Raw genomic sequence first — 23,301 nt, forward strand, 5'->3', positions numbered from 1 at the left:
ACTTTTACTTTAATTTCTATGTTATTAAAGCACTGGTGCATATAATACTGATGTTTTCAAGCATCTACATTTCACGCCAACATAAAATATTACTTGTAATTCACTGTTTGTGTTTCTTTGAAAAGGTTCTTATGCAATGTCACCTTAAAGAATAAGCACAGAGCACATCAAATGCAGAGCACAGTTCGCACTTGCATAAGTGCAATGCAAAATGGCCCTTGCATATGGGTTCACCTTGGCCTTGGAGGCAACATGAAGGCACACGGCTAGGTTCTCAGTCAAGGTTTCATTTCATTGTTTACATTTTCCATTCATCATCACCGGGTCTGCAACAACTAGTTTGGTAGGCACGAGCTTCTTTTCTCAAAAGCGCACACACGCACACAGTTGAAAGCTGTACAGTCACGATGAAGTTACAGAAAACAATACACAACAACAGAATATACACATTCATAGCAATGCCAACAATGCAGTCAATGGCCAAAAGTCCATGATAATGTGCCAAATCCCTTCACCACCTCCCGTATGTACAATGCTCAGTTTTTGAATGCAATCAAGTGATATGGCATGAGGAAGGGTGCATTCTCCGTGATGCAATGATGATACACTGCTTGCTTGCACTGTTTGACGTGAGAACCGAGGTCTTATTAAGCCATGCAATCACCAGAAGCATTAAGAACACTGCTTTCGCACGCGCTTAGTACTTGAAGAAGCATGTCTGCCTGCACACACTGCGCAAGGGCATAGCTTTCCCAGTTCGCTGTTTGGCATACAGGGAGACTTGCATGTCGGGCTTACCAGCAATAACAAATAAAGAAATGATGCACATGCACAAAATTTGATAGGTGCATCAAAAAAAAAACCAACTGCCAGGTTTGAGCAAAATTTTGAGCGGCACAAGGCAAAATACTCAGGAGAGAACAGAGCTTCATGGCACTCTTCCCCATTTTGAACGTTTGATCTTGGGTGAAGTCACGAATGTTTCACTCAAGGCAGAACCCAACATTTTATATATCATTTGTGTCGGTGTCTTCTGGTAAATAAGTGCTCTTAAGCAAACTGGGTGTGCTCATAGAAAGACTTCAGGTTGCCTCACATTACTGTCATGCAGAAACCACTGTGCACATAAAGGCAAGATACTATAATCAAGTAAAGTGAAAGCGCAGTGAACTTACAAAACCGGGTATATTATAAAAAGTTATAAAAGGGTTAAAGAAAAAGGCATAGCTTTACAACAGACTATCCTCGCTCATCACCAACAAACCCAAGACGTGCACAGGGTATTCAACATCACAACCACTGGTCACGCTCATATCGAATGCTCGTGATAAGATTTTCAGTCAGCCGGGTTGTCGTTCAGTAGAGCCGTTCCTCTCAGCCACAATGCCTTGGTCATTCTTCGTGCAACATCATTCAGCAGTCAATGCACAAGGAAGACGGGTTTCACTGGTCGTCGTGGCGTGTTCAGATCACATTGGTGCATAATCAATCTGTACATACAACTGCTTGACACCGGCCTAAAAGAAAATAAACAAAAAGGTTAAATAACGCATGGCACACAAAAGCAATGATGCTACTGGCTTAGATTGCTTTGGAGCAGGCAGAAAAGTTAAAGCTGATCATGAGGATGAACAAGAACTTTGTTGGGTTCTACCACTTCTTGCTGCGAAAGAGTCCATGATGTTCTTTTGAACTTTCTTGCTTTCACCAACTCTCAATGAAGTGCCGAGGTTTCCTCACTGATGCAGCCAACCCTGTAAGGCGCGTTCACACTGGCATCAAAGGGAGCGAACGTGGCGAAACTTGTTGAAAATTCACTCGCTTCGCCGCTTTAGCGGCTGGAAAAACACGCCACGAAGTCGACAGCACGAAAAAGACCAGTACTGGATAATTGAAATGAAAACGGCAGAGCGGCCACAAAACCACGTCCGCACCCGCCGAAAATGTTCACATTCATTTTGACCCTCGCATACATTCCACTGCCACCTTTGCCGCTCGAGAATCTATTCCTGAGCATTAAAATCCGTACAGAGTTCTAGTTATGCATGCAAAGCACTGAAAAGAAACAGTTTACACCTTAACAAGCATGGTTTCGGGAGATACGTCAGAAGAAATGACACAATCGAATGCAGCAACGGCGACAGATCCAGCTGGCAGTGCAAAAGCGAGACAGATTAGGGCATGTGAACACGCTCCCGCTGCAGCTTCTCTCACTTCCGGTATTCGCAGCGATTGTAATTCAAACTATGCTCTCAATGAACGCGTCTTCTTTAAGGCCATGAGCTTTGTCGTGCTGTGCAGGCAGTTCGCAAGTGTGGCGATGCAAGCCACCGCTAGAGCTGTGCACCGCGCCGCCACCACCACCTGTTCTTGCTCACGTTGTTCGCGCCGCCGCAGGAGTTCCGAGAGGGACCACGCCATCGTTTGTGTTATTTTTACCTGAGTAGGGAATCTGGGCACAAGATACATTACTTCACCTTGTTTTCTGCAGCTGTAAGATTTCTGAGAGCGGCATTTGCGGTGCCGTGACTGCTGTTTCGTTTCCGTGTTTGCATGTGCTGTCTATGTAAGGGCCCTAAAACAGTTTTTGAAGATACACAGTCAAGCGTGTTATTCTCTCTTGGCACTTCTCGTTCTTTGGCCACTGTTTGTGACGCCAAAACAGCGATTCACATGACATGATTCAGGTGCACTCTAGAATGATCCATATACAAGGAATACGAGTTGTAAATTGTTTTCTATTGTTTGCCATGCATTCACCACCCAGCACCCCCATTCTTCCTCGCATCTCGCAGGATTATTATGCACGATGAACTTGTGATTTCGCTGCGCAAGTGGGAAACTTGCGAGTTTTCAATTGCTTAAGTGGAAATAATAAGAGTGTAGCCAAGAAGTTCGAAGTGCTGGTAGGCTCAACGCTTAGTGTTCACATTGCACACATGCTTTATTAGCACATAAATGTCGAAGAGCCTGTAGCCATTGCAGTAAAGAGAGTGTAGTGTAGTGTAACCGAGAACAAAACCAAAGGAAAAACTCCAAATTATTTCACTCTACAATGAACAAATTATTTACAGTGAAGACAACGCAGCTCTTCATAACGAAGACCAGCCCGCTTCGACGGCTTTTGTATATTTCTTTGATTTCAGGAGAAATTATATTGACACACTCTACAGGCTTTCATCATACCTGTCATGTTTCGTATAAACTTCAAATAAATTACTTTTGCATGCACACTTTATGCTGTTACATAAGAACTGCGACCTGGATATCGGTGAAGTAACATTTTGGTCAGACTCCCAGATTACCGTTTGCTGGATTTACAAGGACCCTGTTTCTTGGAAGGCATTTGTACGGAACAGGACGCAGGAGATCAGAAATTTGACAAAATATTTTCGATGGCGATTTTGTGCCGGAAAAGAAAACCTTGCAGATTTGCTCACTCGAGGCTTGACTGTACACAAACTGAGTAAATCACAGTTGTGGTGGTATGGACCCAGATGGCTTGCCATGTCTCATACATTCTGGCCTGATTTCAGGGGAAACCTTGACCTTGAAAACGGAAAACTCGAAGCAGCTGAGACGGGGCCAGAAATCAATATCTACGCTCTTAACACGAGAACATCGATGCCAACGCTGATTGATAACGAATGATTCAGCAGTTTCACAAAACTTGTAAGAGTAACGGCGTGGGTTTTTCGTAATGTTAAAATGTTGAAGAAGGAAAGCGATAGGTTCGAGGAGCTGTCTGCTGAAGAAATTCAACAGGCGGAGAGCTACTTGATTCGCGTAGAACAGAGAGCTCAATTTGGTAACGAAGGCAACTGCGTCGCAAACGAGAATCCGATTCCTTCCCAAAAGTCCAGTTGGACAATTAAGATTGTTCCTCGACAACAACGGGCTGCTTCGGGTACAAGGAAAAGTTCAGATTACGGACGACTCGTACGGTTCCCGCGATCCAATCCTCCTACCAAAAGACTCTCACCTCGTTACTTTAATCATCAATCATGCTCACAAAAAAGTCTTCCACGGAGGAGTACGAGACACACTGACTCAAATAAGGGAACAATACTGGATTCCACAATTACGACAGCTGGTGAAAAAAACAATACGATGGTGTGTCATCTGCCAACGCCTACAGTCTAAACCAGTTGAACAAGTTTCACCTTGTATGCCCCAGGATCTTTGTAAACAAACGCCTCCGTTTCTTGTAAGTAGAGTAGATATTGCGGTACCACTTTACATCAAACGGCATCTTCACCAGCGCTCTTACATCGCTCTTTTTACTTGTGCTGTAACAAGAGCTGTTCACTTGGAACATGTTGAAGATTTGACGACGGTGGCTTTCCTTTGTGCACTTCGGAGATTCGTATCACGTCGAGGCCTCTGTCACACAATGTACAGCGACAATGCCCGAACCTTCGTCAAAACGTCCAAAGATCTACAGAAGCTTTGGGGAACAATTCGGCATCCTGATGTACTTACATATTTCTCTTCCTCGAAGATTCAGTGGAAATTCATTTGCCCGAGTGCTCCTTGGTGGGGCGGATTTTACAAGAGACTCGTATGTTCTGTGAAGACCTGCTTGAAGAAAATGCTTGGTCAACGTTTGGTAAATCAGACAGAGTTGGTCACTTTACTAACGGAAGTGGAATCGGTAATGAATTCTCTGCCTTTAACATATGTGTACAATGACGTTGATGAGCCGTGCCCCTTATCTCCAGCAGATTTTCTCGTTGGAAGAAGACTGACAACGCTACCACCTTACGACCTTAAAATCAAAACAGAGTCGACCAACGATCAGCTGAAGAAACTTTGGAGCAAGAGAGAAGAGGATCTGCAAACTTTCTGGTCTCGTTGGTCAAAGGAGTATTTCAATGAACTTGGGAATTACACATTCAACCAAGCAAAAAGAAATCACATATTGAAGGAAGGCAATGTAGTTCTACTCGGAGAAAAACATTGTCCCAGGCGACTGTGAACCTTGGTTCGCAAAGAAGAACTAATCGGTGGACGTGACGGCATCGTGAGGACTTGCTTTCTACGCTTGCCCAACGGCACTGTTGTGAAGTGTCCTGTGCAGCTACTGTACCCATTGGAAGCCACCTAGCGTAATCTGTCGGCGCGGGAGGCTGTTGTGACTTCCTTTATTCATCCCTCGCAGCAGGATGGCAGTCATCATCATTATTGGGCCTCCTCACGAGCTGACGCTTGGCCTCGTGGCAGTGCCGGCTCACCCTTGTCTTTTTCTTTCTTTTTTAGTTCCATTAAAGCCTTTCATCTGGCAAGACATGTTTTTGCTTGATGTGAGCCACGCCGCAGCAGAAAGGCTCAGAGGTCTAACATGTCTAAACAGTGGGCAGAATGCAAGTTTATTGAACAGTCAATATTTTAAAATCTAAACGTTGTGGGGGTGCTGACACCTCATGTAAAGTTGTTTGCGCCGCGTGGCGCACATGTCTTGCACAGAAGCCATATTTCGGGAGTGACAACTATTGAGTGATAGGTCGCATTGTGTTCGCGAGCGGTGATCACCACTATCATCATCATGGTTTGTAGAGCAGTAGCGCCGACGGTGACTCCTGGCGAAAGGCAAGCCTTGGTGGCGGGCGAGGGAGTTGAGCAAGTCTCTCTTTGGCTGGTGGCGTTTGGCGCGAGCGGTGGCTGTCGCGATGGGTCTGCCGTGGGCCCTAGTGGTGAGTCAGGCGTTAGCGACACCGCCTTGTTTGTCATGTTGTTGAGTGTTGTTTAATATTGTGTAAGGATGTCTTAGCATGTTAATTACAATTGATGTATAATAATTTGGCTGACAATATCGTCATTCTAAATTACCGTATTTACTTCCATATTTCTCGCACTTTTTTTCGGCGGAAAACCAATGCAGTTGGGGGGTGCAAGAATTGCGCGGGAAAAACTTTCCACGAAAACCTACAGAGTGAAAAGAAAACAAAGTGGAAAAAGAAAACAAATAGAATTTCGAAGCCGAAATTTGCTGATAGATGCAGAAGGGCCTCGGGAACGCGAAAATAATGAGAGAGATAATGCAATTTTTTGGCCGATTTTCTACATTTAAGTGCTGCGTTCCCCCTTAACCGTCGCAAATGCTTGCGCGTTCGAATTACCGGGCGTTTTCGCCCATTAGAATATACATAGCTTTGACGGGACCTCATTGTGAGTTCAAATTAACCGGAAGTTCGAATGAAGCGTGTTCGAATTAATAAGATTCGACTGCATAGTACCAGAGGCTAGCAAGATTAATCGCGGGACTCAGATGCAGGGTGAGAAAGGCGTAAAACAAAAGCAAAATGAGACAGCTCCCAAAGCACAGAGAATCTTTTCTAGTTTATATGGCACAAAGGTGCAAGCTGTCAGCGATGGACGAGTGAGATGAAACAAAACGACCGCCCCAAGACTGTTGAAGATAGGCCACAACCACATGGCTGAAAAGAGTGTGTGTCGGCAATGAACACTGAGTTAGAATGTGGCACAGTAAAATCTGTTCAAAAAAAGTGTCGGGTAGTTAAGAGCAGAAAAAGAGGCAGCAGTTGGATAGAGCGCCCTAGAGGTCCAGTTTAGACACAGTAAGAAATTGAAACAGACCCGAAATGTGAAAAATCACAAATTTAGGTTTCGAATCGTCAATTTGGGGATGCTTGAAAAGAAAGTAGGACCACGTGAATTACGAGTTCTGTGTAGAGTACAGTTAAACCTGCTTATTATGAACCTTCATATCATCAATTCCTCGACATTATGAAGTTTTTCCATTCCCCGCCGTTACTCCATAGAAGCTTATGCATTTGCAACCTCTATGTAACAAAGTAACAGCAAGACACATCCTTGATATAACGAACTTTCGCCACGGACTATCTAGAAATTTTGCCTTGGATTTTGTCGATTTGGCAAAAACATGCATTCTCCGCCAACGAAGCATGAAGAAGCGGCGGCGCGCTCATGACTCTGGCGATTCCCAGGCGAGAGCGAGTGCTCGTTATTATTGCGCGCTTGTGTGCGCGAGGCAGGTCTGCACCACATGCGCCCCTTGATCTGGTGTTGCCACTGTTCTTGCTCCTACGGGCACATGCGTGGATGTACCCTCCTCCTCCCTGCTTTCCCTCGCCAAATCCTATTTTTGCAAAGCCAGTGCCACTGTTCAGTCAACATCACATGTGTGGGGCCACGTCGCATATGGAGAGCGCTTTACCAAATAGTTTTCTGCGGTATCCGCGGCGTCCGCACTTTGTTTTCGAAGCCGTGTGCGTGTTCATGGTTTCACTGCTGTGCATGAAGTAGCCTTGATGATGTTCAGCTTTGACTTTGTTAATTACAAATTAGCAGTTGGTAATCTTTGAAATGATAATTAGAGTGGGCCACATTGCTCGTCAAGTGTCAAACGTATTATCCATAGTAATATAGTCATTTATTGAGGGGGTGCCAAGTCACTCCTACTATGTGTTCAGTTAAGACCGAATTTAAGGGGAGGCTTGGATAGATTAGAAACTGATGAAAAAGGAATAACGCTGCAGCCAATGACTGCACTAGGACACTTCCCCCCGTATAAGTGTTGGGTCCAGTGATGTACCGCGTTTAACCATTTTTGACCTTCATAAAAGAGGGTAAGGGGTACAGACATTTGAGTGTACACCAATTACTGTCAACTCAACTTTTTTTTTTTTTCTTTTTGTCTGTCACAGTAAGTGCGGCCCTTCAGCCAATAGTAGGCCTTTGTGTTGCGGTGTTTTCTACTCGCGTGTCCCTGCTTCTATTAATTATTCTCTTCCGTGAAGAAACTCTTAGAAACTCTTCCAATAGCCAAACTTTCTGCTTTCTAAATTTCCCATCGCTCCTGCTATGTTCTCAGCATATGGTGTGAGCATGGAAAGCTAGCACAGACAAATGCAACCAAGAGTGAACAAAAAGAGAAGCCAGCACACACACCTGTGTGAATATGCTGTGCGTGCAGCTGAGCAGGTAGCTCACGTCAGCACCTTTGGCCACTTCCAGCTTGAGGGTGCCAATGTAGACGTCGCTGCACAATGTCCAGAAGTGGGGCTCCTGCACACTGTACACGCCTTCCAGCTGCATCACCTGCATTGCACACATCAGGTCGGTCACTTGCATAATGGCACCAGTAACCATGAGTTATTGCAGTGACAAAGCAACATGGATGCTTCATAAGTGGACGTAACTGCATGTGGTTGTTGTTCACGTTAATGTAACCACCTGCTTCAATCCAAACATAAAGGGACACTAAAGGAGAAAACATTTTTTTTGTGCATTGGGAAACTACAATTAGCAAACTACAATAAATTTAATATATTGAAGACACCACCCTTATCCAAAAATAACAAATAGTAAGCGAAAAAGCACACAAAAACAAAATGTCACTGGTAACACCGCCTCAAAACTCCCACACCAAACGCCGCGACTTCTTAAACTTCTTAAAACGTAGTTGCTAATCGATAATGACACCATTGTATGCGGAGGCCACAGACATAGCATGCCAGTTATTTAGTTGAGTGAATGTCGCCAAAATATAAAAAATAGTGCTTCAAGTCTGTACGACTAGGGTCTAAAAATCGCAACACACCGCCAAGCTCATGCGTGAAAACAAGTCCCTTGGCATGTTGTCTTAAAAGAGCTAAAACCTCATCCACTCAGTGAATTTCAAAGAAGGGTTAGTTTTGAATATCACTAAAAAGTAGTCAATGTACCTCAAAATCTTCACTTTCGCATCGTTGATAACCTGAGCCAAATCTATGTCGAAGTCCGCGAAAAATATGTTACATAGAACAGGCGCTATGCATGAACCTATGCAGATCCCCTTTCTCTGAATGTAAACCAGATTACCATGACCCACAAACCTCGAGCAGAGATAAAAGCAACGCCATGAAGTTGTCAAGGGAAATGGTGCTCTCAAATAGAAAAGTGCTATTCTGCTCAATATAGTTTCAGACAACTAAAACAACTCTGTGTGGGTAACCGAGTAAAATAAATGTTCAACATCAATAAAAAATGAATTGCCACCATCGTTTAGGCCTATTAAGAATTGTGTAAAGTCATCTGACTTCTGAACAAATAAAGGATCACCATACCAAGCGTATGAAGCTGCTTCAATAAAAATTTTCTTACATTTTGTTGCCACGATTCCCATTCACCAACAATACACCTAAATGGCATGTCGACCTTACAAGTTTTCACACTGTAAAACACAGACAGTGTGGCACGCTTTGAGAGTTTGTGAAGCCTCAGATCATTGCACAGCGAAATTGCCTTAGCTTTTGCCTTGTTCGGCTGTGTCGTCTGCTTGGGCAAAGTTTTTGTCTAAAGCTTGTGCTGCTTTTTGTCTACGTTCACGCGAGGTACTTATGCCTTCTGATGCATCACATTCCTAACTTGTCAAGAGGACCCTTGTTTCCATGTGCATGGAAGGAGAACTGGTGAATCTTCCTCGCATAGAATGCAGGAAAATTTTAACAATAATCAGGTCACGCAGCTGCGTTCAGCTGGCTACTCTGGTTCTGTCATTGTTGAAGTGTCCGAAACCTTCCTTCAAAAACTGAACGGATCGAGAACCAACAGCCAGCCGATGAAAGGCTCATGGTTTTGACATACATGCACAAGGTTGCTGACAACCTTAAAAATGTGGCTAACCAGTACAAGGTACCTTTGGTGTTCTTGGCGCACCACAAGTTGGCTAGCCTGTGCGCACGAAATTCTACTGCACCGAGGCCCTCCCCGTCTTGAAAGAGGCATGCAAGGTCCTACGTCGCCTTCTGGGTTGGCGTGGTGCATGAGATCCTTTTTAGTTGCGGCAGGGTATATGTCGGCCGGCGCACTAACGAAAGTATTAGGAAGCATGAACTTTCTGTGAAAAATGAACTTTCGGCACATTTGCCCATGCATTGTGGCTGCTGCAAGTGTGAGCCTGGGTTTTCCAATGTATCCATTCTTGGGAAGAGCAACGGTACTTTAGTGTGTGAAATAATGCAAGCATACTACATTAAAAAGAAGGGAGATATGCGTATTAGCGATACATCTGTTGCTCTGCATGGTCGCAAGTTTAATTTCTTCGAGTCTTTTTTTCATTTATTGGCTTTTCTTGTCTTGTTTTTTTGTTAATCTTGTCAAGTGTTTCTGACGACTATGTGAGACTATGTGCACACGCATGGTTACTATGGTTATATATGTCGTTAATGTTGTGATAATAAAGTTAGTTGCAAGTGAGGCCCTTTCTGTTCTGTCCATAACTTTTTTTTTTCGTTGATGGCATGCATCTTTTTGTATTTTCACAATTTCTTAACTCACTTGAACTTGTGAATGCAATCGCGTTTTAACATGTGCGATAATTGTTAAAGAAAAATGACCTAAGCAATTTACTCATCCAAACGTTTATGTCTTCAACAGTGTATGCAAACACTTAGTTTACGAATCATCCGCATCGCTACACGGCTGTTTGCCTGCAATTGATGCATCGGCTTTGTTTTCATACAAGCTTAAAATGTCCGCCTTTCCACCTTGTGTGCTTGTCAAGATATCAGAAAACATGCCAAGGAGCTGTGCGATTTCAATTTTCGATAAAACATGCTAAGGCTGTGCATTTCGCATTCCGTGCAGCCCAAGCACTAGTGGCGCCATATTACATCAACATGAGCTGCCTCACCTGTGTGCTGTGATCTCACCACCCTGTTCTAAAACACTGCACTACCATTGGCATCGCTTTGTATACTGCCACACCTGTGCCTTGGGGCAGCCTCACTTTGCATTTTTGTTAGGCTTGTGCAAATAGTGAATTTTAGATTCGAAGCAAATAGTGATTTTGGCTGAATAATTTCGAATCGTATTCAAATATCATTTTCAGATTTATATTATCAGATTATCGCCGTACCGCTAGCGTAACTAACATGAAATCAATTATTAACATTCCTTTACTCGCTACATGCAGTAAGATATCCCGTCTCGTACTCTTCCACAAAATTTACAACAACTCCCTTCTGCGTTCACTTTTAATAAGCCCACCATCATACATTTCAACTCGTACTGACCATGCGCAGAAAGTTGCTGTTCCTCGCTTCAAGACATCAACATATTCCCACTCATTCCTGCCTAAAACTTGCAAGGATTGGAACTACCTCCCACAATCAGTTGCATCCATCACCTCGCCTTGCAGTTTTAAAACATCGCTCGATAACATACTTGGTGTTGGAAATGTAAACGTTTGATTTTGTTGTTAGTTTTCTTGTATAATCTACTGGCTGTGTAACATAGTTGCAGTTGATAATAGTTGCTTTCCAGTGTTTAATAATGTTCTAGTGTCTTGTCTATGTATTCTTTTCTTTAACATTGTTCGTCAGTGCCCGCTCCCCTTTGCAATGCTGTAAAGCCCTGAGGGTACGATAAATAAATAAATAAATAAATAAATAAATAAATAAATAAATAAATAAATAAATGGTGTGTATGACACAAACAAAAATGGACATAATTATCATGACCTAACAAACCTGCACAATATTTTTACTAATTGAAATAAAACCTCTATGCAAATGTCATTTTTTTTTGTTTAAAGGAAGTCGAAACAACCTTGAGTAGTTTTGGTAGGATGCGAGTGATAACCTGTAAAATATGTAATATTTAAAAATTTATTATACTTTGAGCATATAAGCCACCATAACAACCTTTACAGCTTAATAAAATAATGAAGGATCTTGGCTACTTTTTTAAGTAGCCATGGAGCCAGTAAAGAAGCTTATTGCCTCACAAGTTTACTACGCAAAATTTTTAGAATCAGTCTAGTACGAGCGGAGTTCCAAGAATTTGTTGCATGCTGCAATTGCATTCTCTCTGCTTGTCCCGACGAAAGAGCTGGAAGCTAAGCAGGGAGAGATGTGATGGGGAAAGAAAAAACGTCCAATGCGCTTTGCAACCTTGAGCACTTTTTTCTCGCTTCTATTTTTTTTTTCTTTGCATACACGTCCTTTCAGCGCAATCGCACACGTACTCGTGGACAAGCTGCGGCCTACCGCGACGGCCCCAGTAACGAACGAGTGCCCCATGCTCAAATCAGCCAATAGCCGTGAACAAGTGATTTTAGAGCTGGTAGTGTCATTTGCCAAGAAAAGACAGCAATTTTCAGCTTTGAAAATTTATTGTGAATTGCAGGCCGCATGCTGCACCATAATATTTGCCTCGCGTGTTCTCAGTAGCCTCGACTACCGATCGGCAGCGTTTTCTGACCTTGCTCAGAAAGTGTTTCAGGGCTCCTTTAAACATGAAGGCAGACTTCGCGACACAGCAAATTTCCCCTAGATATGTGCTTTGGCGGCTTAGCACCCCTACACTGCAGCAAAACCACTTTTACAGGCGGCTACTTGCAAACTAATATATACCTACCTGTTCATTGCGAATACATTGAAATTTTCGATGATTTAAATTAAATCGAAGACGATTCAAATATTCGCACAAGGTTAGTTTTTGTTGCTGTGTAGTGAATCCATATAGGCTCTGGGCTGCTTGAATAAAAATGTCCTGTAAATGAAAATGACCCGTGGCCAGTGGCAGTTAATGGTAGTATACAAGAAAAGCGATCAAGTGTGTGACTGGCCGTAGAAATCTGGTAGCACACTGTGTGAGTGAAAGATGTTTTGGTATTCCAGCACAGGCAAAAGCAAGCCAAAGTTGTGAGTCATACAACAACAGAAATTTTATCTTATGAGTGTTCTCATTGCTCCATTTGGCTGGATGCTCTTTCTTTGTTGCTTTCTGTGATGCTGGTAACTCTGCTTCCAACTACACGCACAGCTGTGGCTGTGGTCAGAGGAGACAGCAACACACAAGCACTTCCTACTGACAGACACTGAAGGATCACATCATGGCACAAGGCAGTCAGAAGAAAACTTTGCAGCCAGACCAGAGCTTATCTAGAGTTGGAGGTGTAGACTGCAGAGTTTATTTGAAACCAAGACTACCAGCGACCTCAGAGTGCATCCAAACGAGATTGTCAAGATGGCCGCTACGTTTTACAAAGATAGAGTTTAAGACCATCTTTTGGCCTTCTGGTATATGGAACTTGAGTGCAAACACACATGCATATAAGTAAATGGCACTATTAACGTAGCCCATTTGCAATTTTTTTATAAAACACTGGACACACACGAAGACTAAAAACAGGAAAAGAAACCACTCACACCAAGAACGCTGACTATCAACTGAAATTTCCAATTAGCACAATAACGTATACAGTCGAGCCCATATATAACGGCCCCACTTAAAACGAACTTTCGCTTAAAGCGAACAATATCCGCGTGACCGTGAAAATATACCTTGGTTTAATGGCACAAAATCGCATTTGCAACGAACGTCTCCGAACGCCGCTGATCGGTTACAGCGAACGGAGTCAGCAGTCTGTTGACTTCCCCGAAAACCAATTTCGACCACCGATCAGGCATCGGCGAGGTGCCCATACATTCTTGTTGCAACGTTCCATTTCCCAAGTTTTGTTATCGTCCCAAAACACTACACAATTCTCAGCGCAAACCGCGCCTGCAGTTTTCGAGAAGCTTCCGGACTGAAGTAGATCATTTCGATAAGATCACGCCTACTCTGCGAACTGTACAGATTATCCTGGAACCTACGCCACCGCCAGCGATAACGCTAGAACATTCGACGGCAAGAGTATAAATGCTGACGCGCTTCACTACTTGTCTGTAGTTGATCGACGGCCGACACTCCGTTCGCCGCTATCAGTCCAAGACTGCTACTGTAATCGGACTTTCCGTTTACCGTGCACAGGTTCACCCAAATAAACAGCTAAATTCCAACGTAAAGTCTCCTGTCTTCGGCCACGTCACGACCCCGTGACATTATTGTTAAACGCCGACCCTGCCTTTGCGACACTCTAGTTGCCGCTCTCCCCAAACCATGAAGGAAGGAAAGCTGCTTTCTTCCTCCATGCCCCGACTGCTTTTTCTACGCACCCCTCTGTCCTTTGTCCCCCCGCTACTCTGAGCAACCCGCATCGCCAGACGAGTGAGTCCAGTGTTTTCACACTGCCACCGATCTTTTGAAGAAAGACAGGTCGGCCATTTACCCTGTTTTTGATCGCTTGTACTGTCGTTGGCGTCGCCGGCATAGAATGATCAGACCATTTGCCAACATCGTCGGCCACCGACTGTATCCGATAGTCTGCGTCTAGTGCCGCGCATACGCTACACCACAGACTCTGATAATTTGTGATTCGTTTCGTGTTTAGGACTTGTTCTCGCTCACTTTGCACTCGGCTCAGCATGCCTTTTGCATACATACGGAAGCGCGAAAACAGCTGTTATTTGCACAGAACGAATCGCGAAATATCGAAGTTCGTGAGGCCACGCAACCCGCCGGTGCAACAAAATGATTTTTTTACCACGGCAGCCGATGCTTTGACTTCAGCGCGAGCAGGCACTTTTTCCAAGTTTTTCTATGTGCTAGTTTCGCAAATTTTTTTAAGCAAGCTACCCAACCTGCCTCCTTCTCGTGTGTTTTCGTTTTCAAGGTCGCCCTCCCACCGCATCCTCCCCTCTCTTTATCGCAATTCCTTGCCCTTCTCTCGCAAGTCAGCTCTCCTCTCTTGATCACAACCCCTTTGCCCGCCTCCACCGCTCCACGACGTCCACCATGCTGGCTCGAATTAGTTTCGTTTTCTGACTAGAAACGGGTCTAGAGCTGTTCCACGCGTTAAGGCATGTGTTATATGCGAGCGTCTTGCTCACTTTTAGTGTGCGTGTGTGGTCTTGATGGCCGATGGGAGGACCAGCACGCTTTTTCTTGCCGCTCAACAAAATGTCGAAAGTGTTACCACTTGGCTTGAGCATAATCCGTGCATTAGGTGCCGCGTTGTGGAGCGCTTGCTCATAGCTGTTGACCACCTGGCAGTCAACTTGCCGCTTCGGGCGCCCCGGTATTCAGCTGTGGAGATGGTGAATATTTCGTGGACGACGATGACCGCCACATGCGTGCGAAACTGTTTCCGCACCCGATGCCGAGCCTGAAGTTTCCGAACAGGACCACTGCGACGGCGATTTGTGGCAGCGCGTCGTTGACTCCCACCTGGGAGAGCCGGTGGGACATCTGTTGCGATGTTTTAATTACGGCTGATGATGTTGCCGACACCGCGGAACCATGCACGGATTGGGGAATTGTGAATGTAGTACGTGGCAAGAGTGATTTGGAGGAATCAGATTGCGAGAACGTCGAAACATTGGAGCCAGTGCCTCATGCAACTTATGCCATGGGCTTCGGCGAACGAGCACCCTGCCATTTTAAATTACCGCAAGACTGCCCTTATCGCTTCAGCTCTTCGAAACACGTGCATCACGGACTTTTCGTGACAAAAAGTTTGTGTTTTCACTCGCAACTTTTTTTAAAAGCTGTGTTTCATTTACTACGAATTTCGGGATACAGCGAATGGATGCCGCGTCACGCTCAGGTTCGTTTTAAGTGGGCTGGACTGTACCTACACATCATCACATGATGCAACGTATGCTTACCTAAGCTACAAACTCGTGTGAGCACTTGAGTCATCTGTTATTTTCTTCTTTTTCGTCTTTGTGTGCGTGAGCTGCTTTATGACGAAGCTCTGCCAATTCGACCTAAGTCCTGCTTTGTAGCTTTGTTTGCGTCACCTTTTCATTACCTTGGCTGTTCTGTGTGCTTTTTTTCCCCCTCTAAATTTCAGTAGCTCAATGTCAAGCAGTCTACCTATATTACGATCCGACTTGGGACAACAGTGATTACTGTATAGAGGGGTGCAGGGATCAGTCTACAGGGTGCATCACTAGTACTCCGAGTTCCTTAGTTTTCTAAATAATTCAAATGGTAGTCACACTAGTAGACAGTTCCGTCTCTACCTGTGCTGCCGACGCTACAATCAGATAAAGTGCTGCATTCCTCTTTAGGAAAGTTCTAGGCGTAAAAGTGCCAGCCAGCCAGCCTTTCACAATGGCAGGTTCTGTAAATTGAAAAGAGCAACATCCCAGTGATTAACTATAAATCCCATCAATTCTCACCCTCTGGTAACAAGTTGGCAGCGCTGTGTCCAGTTCCTTGGGTGTCCGCTGCATCAGCACATAGATAGAATCCCGTAGAAGAGGCAGCACGCTGTGCAAGAGACATTTCATGAGCGATCTCGGAGGTTTCACACTTTAAGAACACGGCTTGCACTGTACAGCTTCCCTCGAAAATTGGTAGAGGGAAAGCTATCCTCCATGAAAACTTGTCTTGGCAGTGGAGAGAGGGCTTCCACACACTTCACAAGTATAGTACGGCAGCTGATTTCGGTTTCACTCAATTGCATTATAAACGCGCTTAGGAAATTATATACTTAAAAACTGTGAATGGGAGAGCCACTTTGATTGTGCAGCATACATTTTAGTGCCCTATTACGAATACATTTTTTATAAGAAACTAAAGTGCACATTTGAGGCCACACACGCATACACACTGATCCTCTATGTCAGTGGTTTTCAAATGGTGGTCTGCGAAGCCATTTCCATGATCTGCGAAACCCTCACACGCATTTTGACTGTGCCATGTATTGATGAACTGTCCAAAACGAAGTGATGTGGCATGGTTGTTTGATGTTTTCGGTCGCAAAATAAGGCACCTGTTTTACGCTCCAGTTGTGTTATTTAGCTGCGTACCCCCCGTACCGCCCCTCCGCTGCAAGGGGTCCTCTATCACTTCCACCAGTCCAAAAGGAGTCCCCGACACATCCATAGCTGAGAACCACTGCTTTAAGCCATGGCCGCCATGTTTACTTTGTAAAACAGCCGAGCTGAAAAAAGTGGTGCAGTCAAAGAAACGGAAAGAAAAAGAAGCCATTTTTGCAAAGTGAACGATAATTGTATTTAACCTACGACTTCCTACAATTGTACGAGTCATATAATAATTAAAGTAGCACTTATTTCAGCAAGGCCAACGAGAAAACTATCAGTAAACTTTACCATTTCTTGGCGCAATAGTAAGCACGTGCATCAGCTCTGTAGCTTCTACGGTGCTGTCAAGAAAAGTTGTCTCCGAGTGTGCTCCTCTTGATGCCTCAGCTGGCACGAAACTGATGGATTCTTTGCACTGGTCAATACACTGTTAGAGGGAACATACAAGGGCATGGCTCCCGCTTCGCTCAGCACCATGCAGCTCAAGCGGTGTAACCCAAACACATGTGCGTAGAGGCGGTGCATGCCCTGTGTCATCTGCTACTAAATCATCCCTTCCATAACTAGTGCTCTACCATGCAATCACCCGTCAAGAGCTGTGTTACTATGCAGCAAGGATGAGGCAGCGATGTTGCGCAAACAACTTGAAGGAGTAATGAGCCGTGTAGAATTTTCAAGGGACAGGCATACAGATGCACGCACGCACGCACACACGTATACATACACAGAAAAAAAAAAACACCCACCAACCCCCAGAGATAAGACATTCAAACTGAATAGCACTTGAACATCTGGCCCTTGAAATCTCTATTCACTAGCTGCATAGCCCTCATTCTTGATTGGAAGGAAGAGCAAGAAAAAATGTTTTTTTTCTTTTTGTCTTATGTTCCATAAAATGTGTTACGCTCTTTTTACCCCTGCTGCAGCCATGAACCAACTATAGCGCAGACCTCAACCTGACCAAACCTTGTCCTTAAGTGCAGCGATTCATAAGTAGAAATTCTCTCAGGCGTTTCAATAGCAGGCGAAGTGCACCCTGTGCCGCCTTTGCATTGTTCTACGCATGCACTGGGCTTTCCCCGCTTGCTGTGCATAGCGCTGCGTGTAGCGAAAGTTGAGCCCGCGTGTTCCCTCTAACAGTGGACGAACCTATACATGGATGCACCAGCAACAACTCCAGTGGAAAAGAATGAAGTACAAGCTCAAGGTGTGCGACCTTTCACTGTACTCGTCAATTCGTAAGGCTTTTTACAGTTTATTTAATACACTGTTCAGTTTATTCTGTGTTTGAGCAACTGGAACAGTACGTCGAAAGAATAAAAGCACTGCGTGCCTCAAGCACGATCTTTTGTAACTTTGTAAATATAAATGTCTAGAAAAAAGTGGCAAGTGAGGCAACTTGGTACCAATTCATGGTGTAATTGCACAAAAAAGGGACAGGAACGAAAAATAAGAGGGAAGCACAAATACACAAAAAGAAAAGTATCCAGCTGAGAGTATCCAGCAAAAAGAAAAGTATCCAGCACCTGTCATCATTACTGAGCATTTGATTTGCTATTTGAAGCATAAGCATGCATAAATGAACTTCCAGTGTGACTCACTGATCTGCGTGCCTCTCTTTACCCTTTCACACGCTATGTACAAAATTGTGTACATCACTCGTACTGTATTTGCTGTTCGTATCAACTACATAGGGGCAAAGAAACAGCAAAATACATGAAGCTTCGGATGAATGGAACCTCCTGCATAACAAACTTGTCTTCATTGAAATTCATTCTGTGGTGTACTGTTGCATATGATCAATTTACTGAAGGCAATGTCATAATTGACGATTCATGCGGCATGCCGCTTTTTATGACCCACGTCAGATATATCATTACTTTTTTTGCTCGATATCAGCATAACCAAAAAAGAAGTGGCACTACATTTCTAGCCTGAAATTTCATTCAATTTATACAAAAACAAAGCATAAACGGTGGCAGAATAAATAGATATTTAATTGCTAAATAATTAGGAATGATTACTAAGCACACATTAATTAATGCATTACGGCAGAATATTTGTTGGAATATTGCCACGAGGTCGTGACGTGGACGAAGGGAGCAGACTGCAAGTCGGATCATAAACTATTTATTTGGGCCTAACTTGTGGCCACGTAAAAGGAAAGCCAGATTACAGCAAGACACTGGCACTGATAGCAGCAAGCAGAGCGTCAGCCGTTGATCAACTGACAAGCAGTGAAGCGCATCGGTATTTATACACTTGCCATCGAATGTTCTACAGTTATCACTATCGGTCACGTAGGTTCCAGAATAATCTGTAATATTCACGAGATGGGTGTATTCTCAACAAAACGGTCTACTACAGCCTCAAGGCTTTTCGAACATTGTAGACGTGGTTCCCGCTGAACGTAGTATAACGAGATAATAACAAAACTTGAGGAAAGGAATGTGGCATTGCCCCCTCTGAAAAAGGCATCGTCCCGATACTTTACCAAAAGCGAAGGTAGAAAAATAAAGACAACCAACAGTAAGTACAAGCAATAAAGAACAGTAACAACAACAACAGTATTCAGGTTCGTGAATCAAATGGCTTGAGGCGTACGACATGGATGACTTCAGGTCGCGCACGGGGCTGTTGAGAGTTCGTAATGCCATCAGAAACAACCTCATAGCCAAGTGGGCCGAGACGTCGAACTACTCTGTACAGTCCGATGTACCGTCGTAGAAGTTTTTCACTTAGTCTACGTCAGTGTATCGGTGTCGATCAGACACCAGACACGGTTACCAGGCTGGTACACCACGAAGCTTCGTCAAAGATTGTAACGGCGGCTGTCAGCCGCGTGCTGATTCTTGATGCGCAGGCTGGCGAGTTGACGAGCTTTTTCCACGCGCCGAAGGTAGACGGCGACATCGAGGTTTTCTTCATCAGTGATGTTTGGCAGCATGGGTGGGGTCGAGCGTCATGTCGGGTTCCTTCCGTAAAGCAACTTGTACGGCGCCATCTGCGTTGTTTCTTGTACGGCGGTGTTGTATGCGAAGGTTACGTACGGAAGGATGACATCCCACGTCTTGTGTTCAACGTCGACGTACATGGCCAGGATGTCAGCGATGGTCTTGTTTAGACGCTTGGTGAGACCGTTGGTCTGTGGGTGATAGGCTGTTGCATGCCGGTGACTTGTCTGGCTGTATGCCAAAATCCCTTGGGTTAGCTCAGCAGTAAATGCTGTACCTCTGTCGGTGATGAGGACCTCCGGGGTGCCGTGATGCAGGACCATGTTTTTGACGAAGAATTTGGCTACCTCAGATGCACTACCTCTCGGCAGGGCTTTTGCCTCTGCCTAGCGAGTAAGGTAGTTGGTAGCTATGACGATCCATTTATTTCGCACAGCCGACGTCAAGAACGGCGCAAGTAAGTCTATACCGATTCGCTGGAACGGACAGCGAGGTGGTTCAATGGGCTGCAGAAGTCTTGCTGGCCTTATCGTCGGTGTGTTTCATCGCTGGAAGTCCCGGCATGTCCTCACGTAATGAGCGACATCAGCGGAAAGGCATGGCTAGTAGTATTTCTCTTGTATACTCGCGAGTGTGCAGGAAAAACCAAGGTGGCCAGCCATTGGGTCATCCTGCAGGGCCTGTATAATTTCCAGTCCCAATGCCGAAGGCACAACGATAAGGTAATTGATTGATATGGGGGGTTTAACGTCCCAAAACCACCATATGATTATGAGAGACGCCGTAGTGGAGGGCTCCGGAAATTTTGACCACCTGGGGTTCTTTAACGTGCACCCAAATCTGAGCACACGGGCCTACAACATTTCCGCCTCCATCGGAAATGCAGCCGCCGCAGCCGGGATTCGAACCCGCGACCTGCGGGTCAGCAGCCGAGTACCTTAGCCACTAGACCACCGCGGCGGGGCACAACGATAAGGTAGCTGGCTCGGGCAGGAGAGAAATTTTTGTTCACGAGGACGTTGTTCTTAAAATAAAATGACGTCAGTCCTCACCTGAATATTTTTAGAATGACGCTGGTTTGGCCCTTGAGGTATTCTACTAGCCCTTTCAGTTCCGGGTCGCCTCACTGTCGCTCGGTGAAGAGTTCGGCACCTACGATTCCCAAGAAGTACTCATCATCCAGGTCGTCCATGATTGATAAGTGGGGTTTAACGTCCCAAAACCACTATATGATTATGAGAGACGCCGTAGTGGAGGGCTCCGGAAATTTAGACCACCTGGGGTTCTTTAACGTGCACCCAAATCTGAGCACACGGGCCTACAACATTTCCGCCTCACTCGGAAATGCAGCCGCCGCAGCCGGGATTCGAACCCGCGCCCTGCGGGTTAGCAGCCCAGTACCTTAGCCACTAGACCACCGCGGCGGGGCCATCCTGGTCGTCCTGTGGTCGTGGATCGACTGGGGCATGAGACAGGCAGTCGGCGTCGGAGTGTTTCCTTCCAAACTTGTACACGACGGTAATGTCAAATTCTTGAAGTCTTAGGCTGCATCGTGCGAGGCGACCTGAAGGGTCTTTCAAGCTAGCCAACACAGGGCGTGGTGGTCGCTCACAACTTTGAAAGGCCTGTCGTAGAGATAAGGGCGAAGTTTCGACGCTGGCCAGATGATGGCAAGGCACTCCTTTCCTGTTGTGAGAAATAGTTGGCCACGGCCTTCGATAGCGACTGGCTACCTAACTGATAACCCTTTACAAGCCGTCGATCTTTTGTACAAAGACGGCGCAGAGTCCTACGCTGCTTGCATCAGTGTGTACTTCTGTTTCGGCATAATTGTCAAAATGCGCAAGTACCGGCGTGTCTGCAAGCGTCGTTTGAGTTCCTGAAATGCTTCAATTTACGCTGTTTCCCATTAAAAATCCACGTTGGTCTTTGTGAGTTGTGTTAGCGGCTCGGCGATCTGTGAAAAGTCTTTGACAAAGCGTCTGCAGCAGGCGCACAAGTCGAGAAATTGGCGCATGGCCTTCTTGTCGATGGGTGGCGGGAAGGCAGAGATGGCAGCTGTTTTCTGCAGGTCTGGGTGCACTCCAGTCTTGCTGATCATGTGACCCAAAAACAGGAGCTCCTTGTATGTGAAGTGGCGTTTTTCTGGCTTTGGTGTAAGTCCAGAACTCCTGACTGCTTGAAGTACGAATTCGAGGCACTGGAGGTGTTCATCGAAGCCCGACAAAAACACGACGTCATCCAAGTAAACAAGGCAAATCTGCCACTTCAAGCCAGCCAGGACCGTATCCATGACTCCTTCGAGAGTCACAAGTGTCGAGCAGAGACCAGAGGGCATTCCTTGAACTCGAACAGACCATCCGGCGTTTCGAAGGCAGTCTTTTCTCGGTATTTCTCGTCGACTTTAATTTCATATCATTTCATTTTATTTCCTTAAAAACCCGTGAGGGGGTATTACATAAGGGGTGGGTGATTATAAAGACAAAACATAGAAGCCAAAAATTCAACATAGAAAGTGCTTATTGATATTTTCTATGAACGATGACAGGCAGGGAATGGTTGCAATTTCACTGGGAAGGGCGTTCCAGTCAGGTGCAGTACGTGGAAAAAACGAGGCAGAGAAAGTAGAAGTCCGGGAACGTGGCCGAGCAACTTGAAGCAAATGGCTCTTGCGGTGAGATATGCGTGTTGCGGGAACGATATAAGGTGGGGCATGCAAGGGACTATGAAAAATTTTGTGGAACAATGACAGGCTGGCAATACGACAGCGAAGTTCTAGATCTGGTAAACCAGATTCTGCTTTCAATCCAGATACGCTGACAGTGGAAGAGTATGAACAGTGAATAAATCTAGCGGCCCGGTTTTGAAGCGATTCGATGGCATGTGTAAGATAAGATTGTCAAGGGTCCCAAATTGGCAATGCGTATTCTAGTTTAGGTCGAACGATGGATCTTTATGCTTGTAATTTTATGTGTTGTGGAGCGAGGCGTAAATGGCGTTTAAGGAAACCCAGTGTTTTATTTGCAGATGAAATGATATTAGTGACGCGTGTGTTCCATGAAAGATCGCTACAAAGAGTGACGCCCAAATACTTTTATGATGGAACATTTTCTAGGGGGGTGGCATTAACTGTGTACGGATACACAAGCGGCATGCGGCGGCGATGGAATGAAACGACTTTACATTTACTCGGGTTAAGTTCCATGAGGCAGCGCTTGCACCATTCCTGGAGGCAGTTTAGGTTGGCTTCTAAGGATGACTGTTTTGAAATGTCAGTAACAATGTCATATATAACGCAGTCATCAGCAAACAGGCGGGTTTTAAAGGTTAGGTTTGAAGGCAAGTCATTTATGTATATAAGAAATAAAAGAGGACCAAGAACCGAACCCTGGGGTACTCCAGACGTTACTCGAAGAGGATTAGAGGAACGGTTGTTGATATTGTTGCGGTACAACGCGAATAAAACACAGATACACCTTGGGACGACGAAAGCAGCGTGTCCTCAACAGCTGAGCCACAAGATTGTCTTCTTCGGCCTCGAGAGAAGCTAGAGGCCCACTACCTCGTGCCCACTAAATGCCCCATCATCGTTATCGTCCACATGTAGACACGCGTCAATATTAACAGACTGGGAGCGGTTTGTAAGGAATTCTCTGATCCAA

The 23,301-nt window shown here is 45.0% G+C and overlaps 1 protein-coding gene and 1 non-coding gene across 3 annotated transcripts in view; both read right to left on the reverse strand.

Annotated features, from left to right (window-relative positions):
* Positions 1-267: 267 nt before the first annotated feature.
* ZnT86D (solute carrier family 30 member 7) overlaps positions 268-23,301 on the reverse strand; it is a 149,715-nt gene continuing 126,681 nt past the window's right edge. For both annotated transcript variants that reach the window (XM_075882920.1, XM_037432298.2), the window contains 3 exons: positions 16,038-16,128; positions 7,933-8,082; positions 268-1,517 (listed from right to left, as the gene is read on the reverse strand). In XM_075882920.1, coding sequence (XP_075739035.1) covers positions 7,976-8,082; positions 16,038-16,128 — 198 coding nt within the window. In that variant the 3' untranslated portion in view covers positions 268-1,517; positions 7,933-7,975. The remainder of the gene's footprint in view (positions 1,518-7,932; positions 8,083-16,037; positions 16,129-23,301) is intronic.
* On the reverse strand, positions 20,991-21,063 carry TRNAS-GCU (transfer RNA serine (anticodon GCU)). Its single transcript has one exon. It is a non-coding gene; the product is annotated as a tRNA-Ser (tRNA).

The sequence above is a fragment of the Rhipicephalus microplus genome, unplaced genomic scaffold (assembly GCF_043290135.1).
Source record: "Rhipicephalus microplus isolate Deutch F79 unplaced genomic scaffold, USDA_Rmic scaffold_14, whole genome shotgun sequence".
NCBI classification, from domain to species: domain Eukaryota; kingdom Metazoa; phylum Arthropoda; class Arachnida; order Ixodida; family Ixodidae; genus Rhipicephalus; species Rhipicephalus microplus.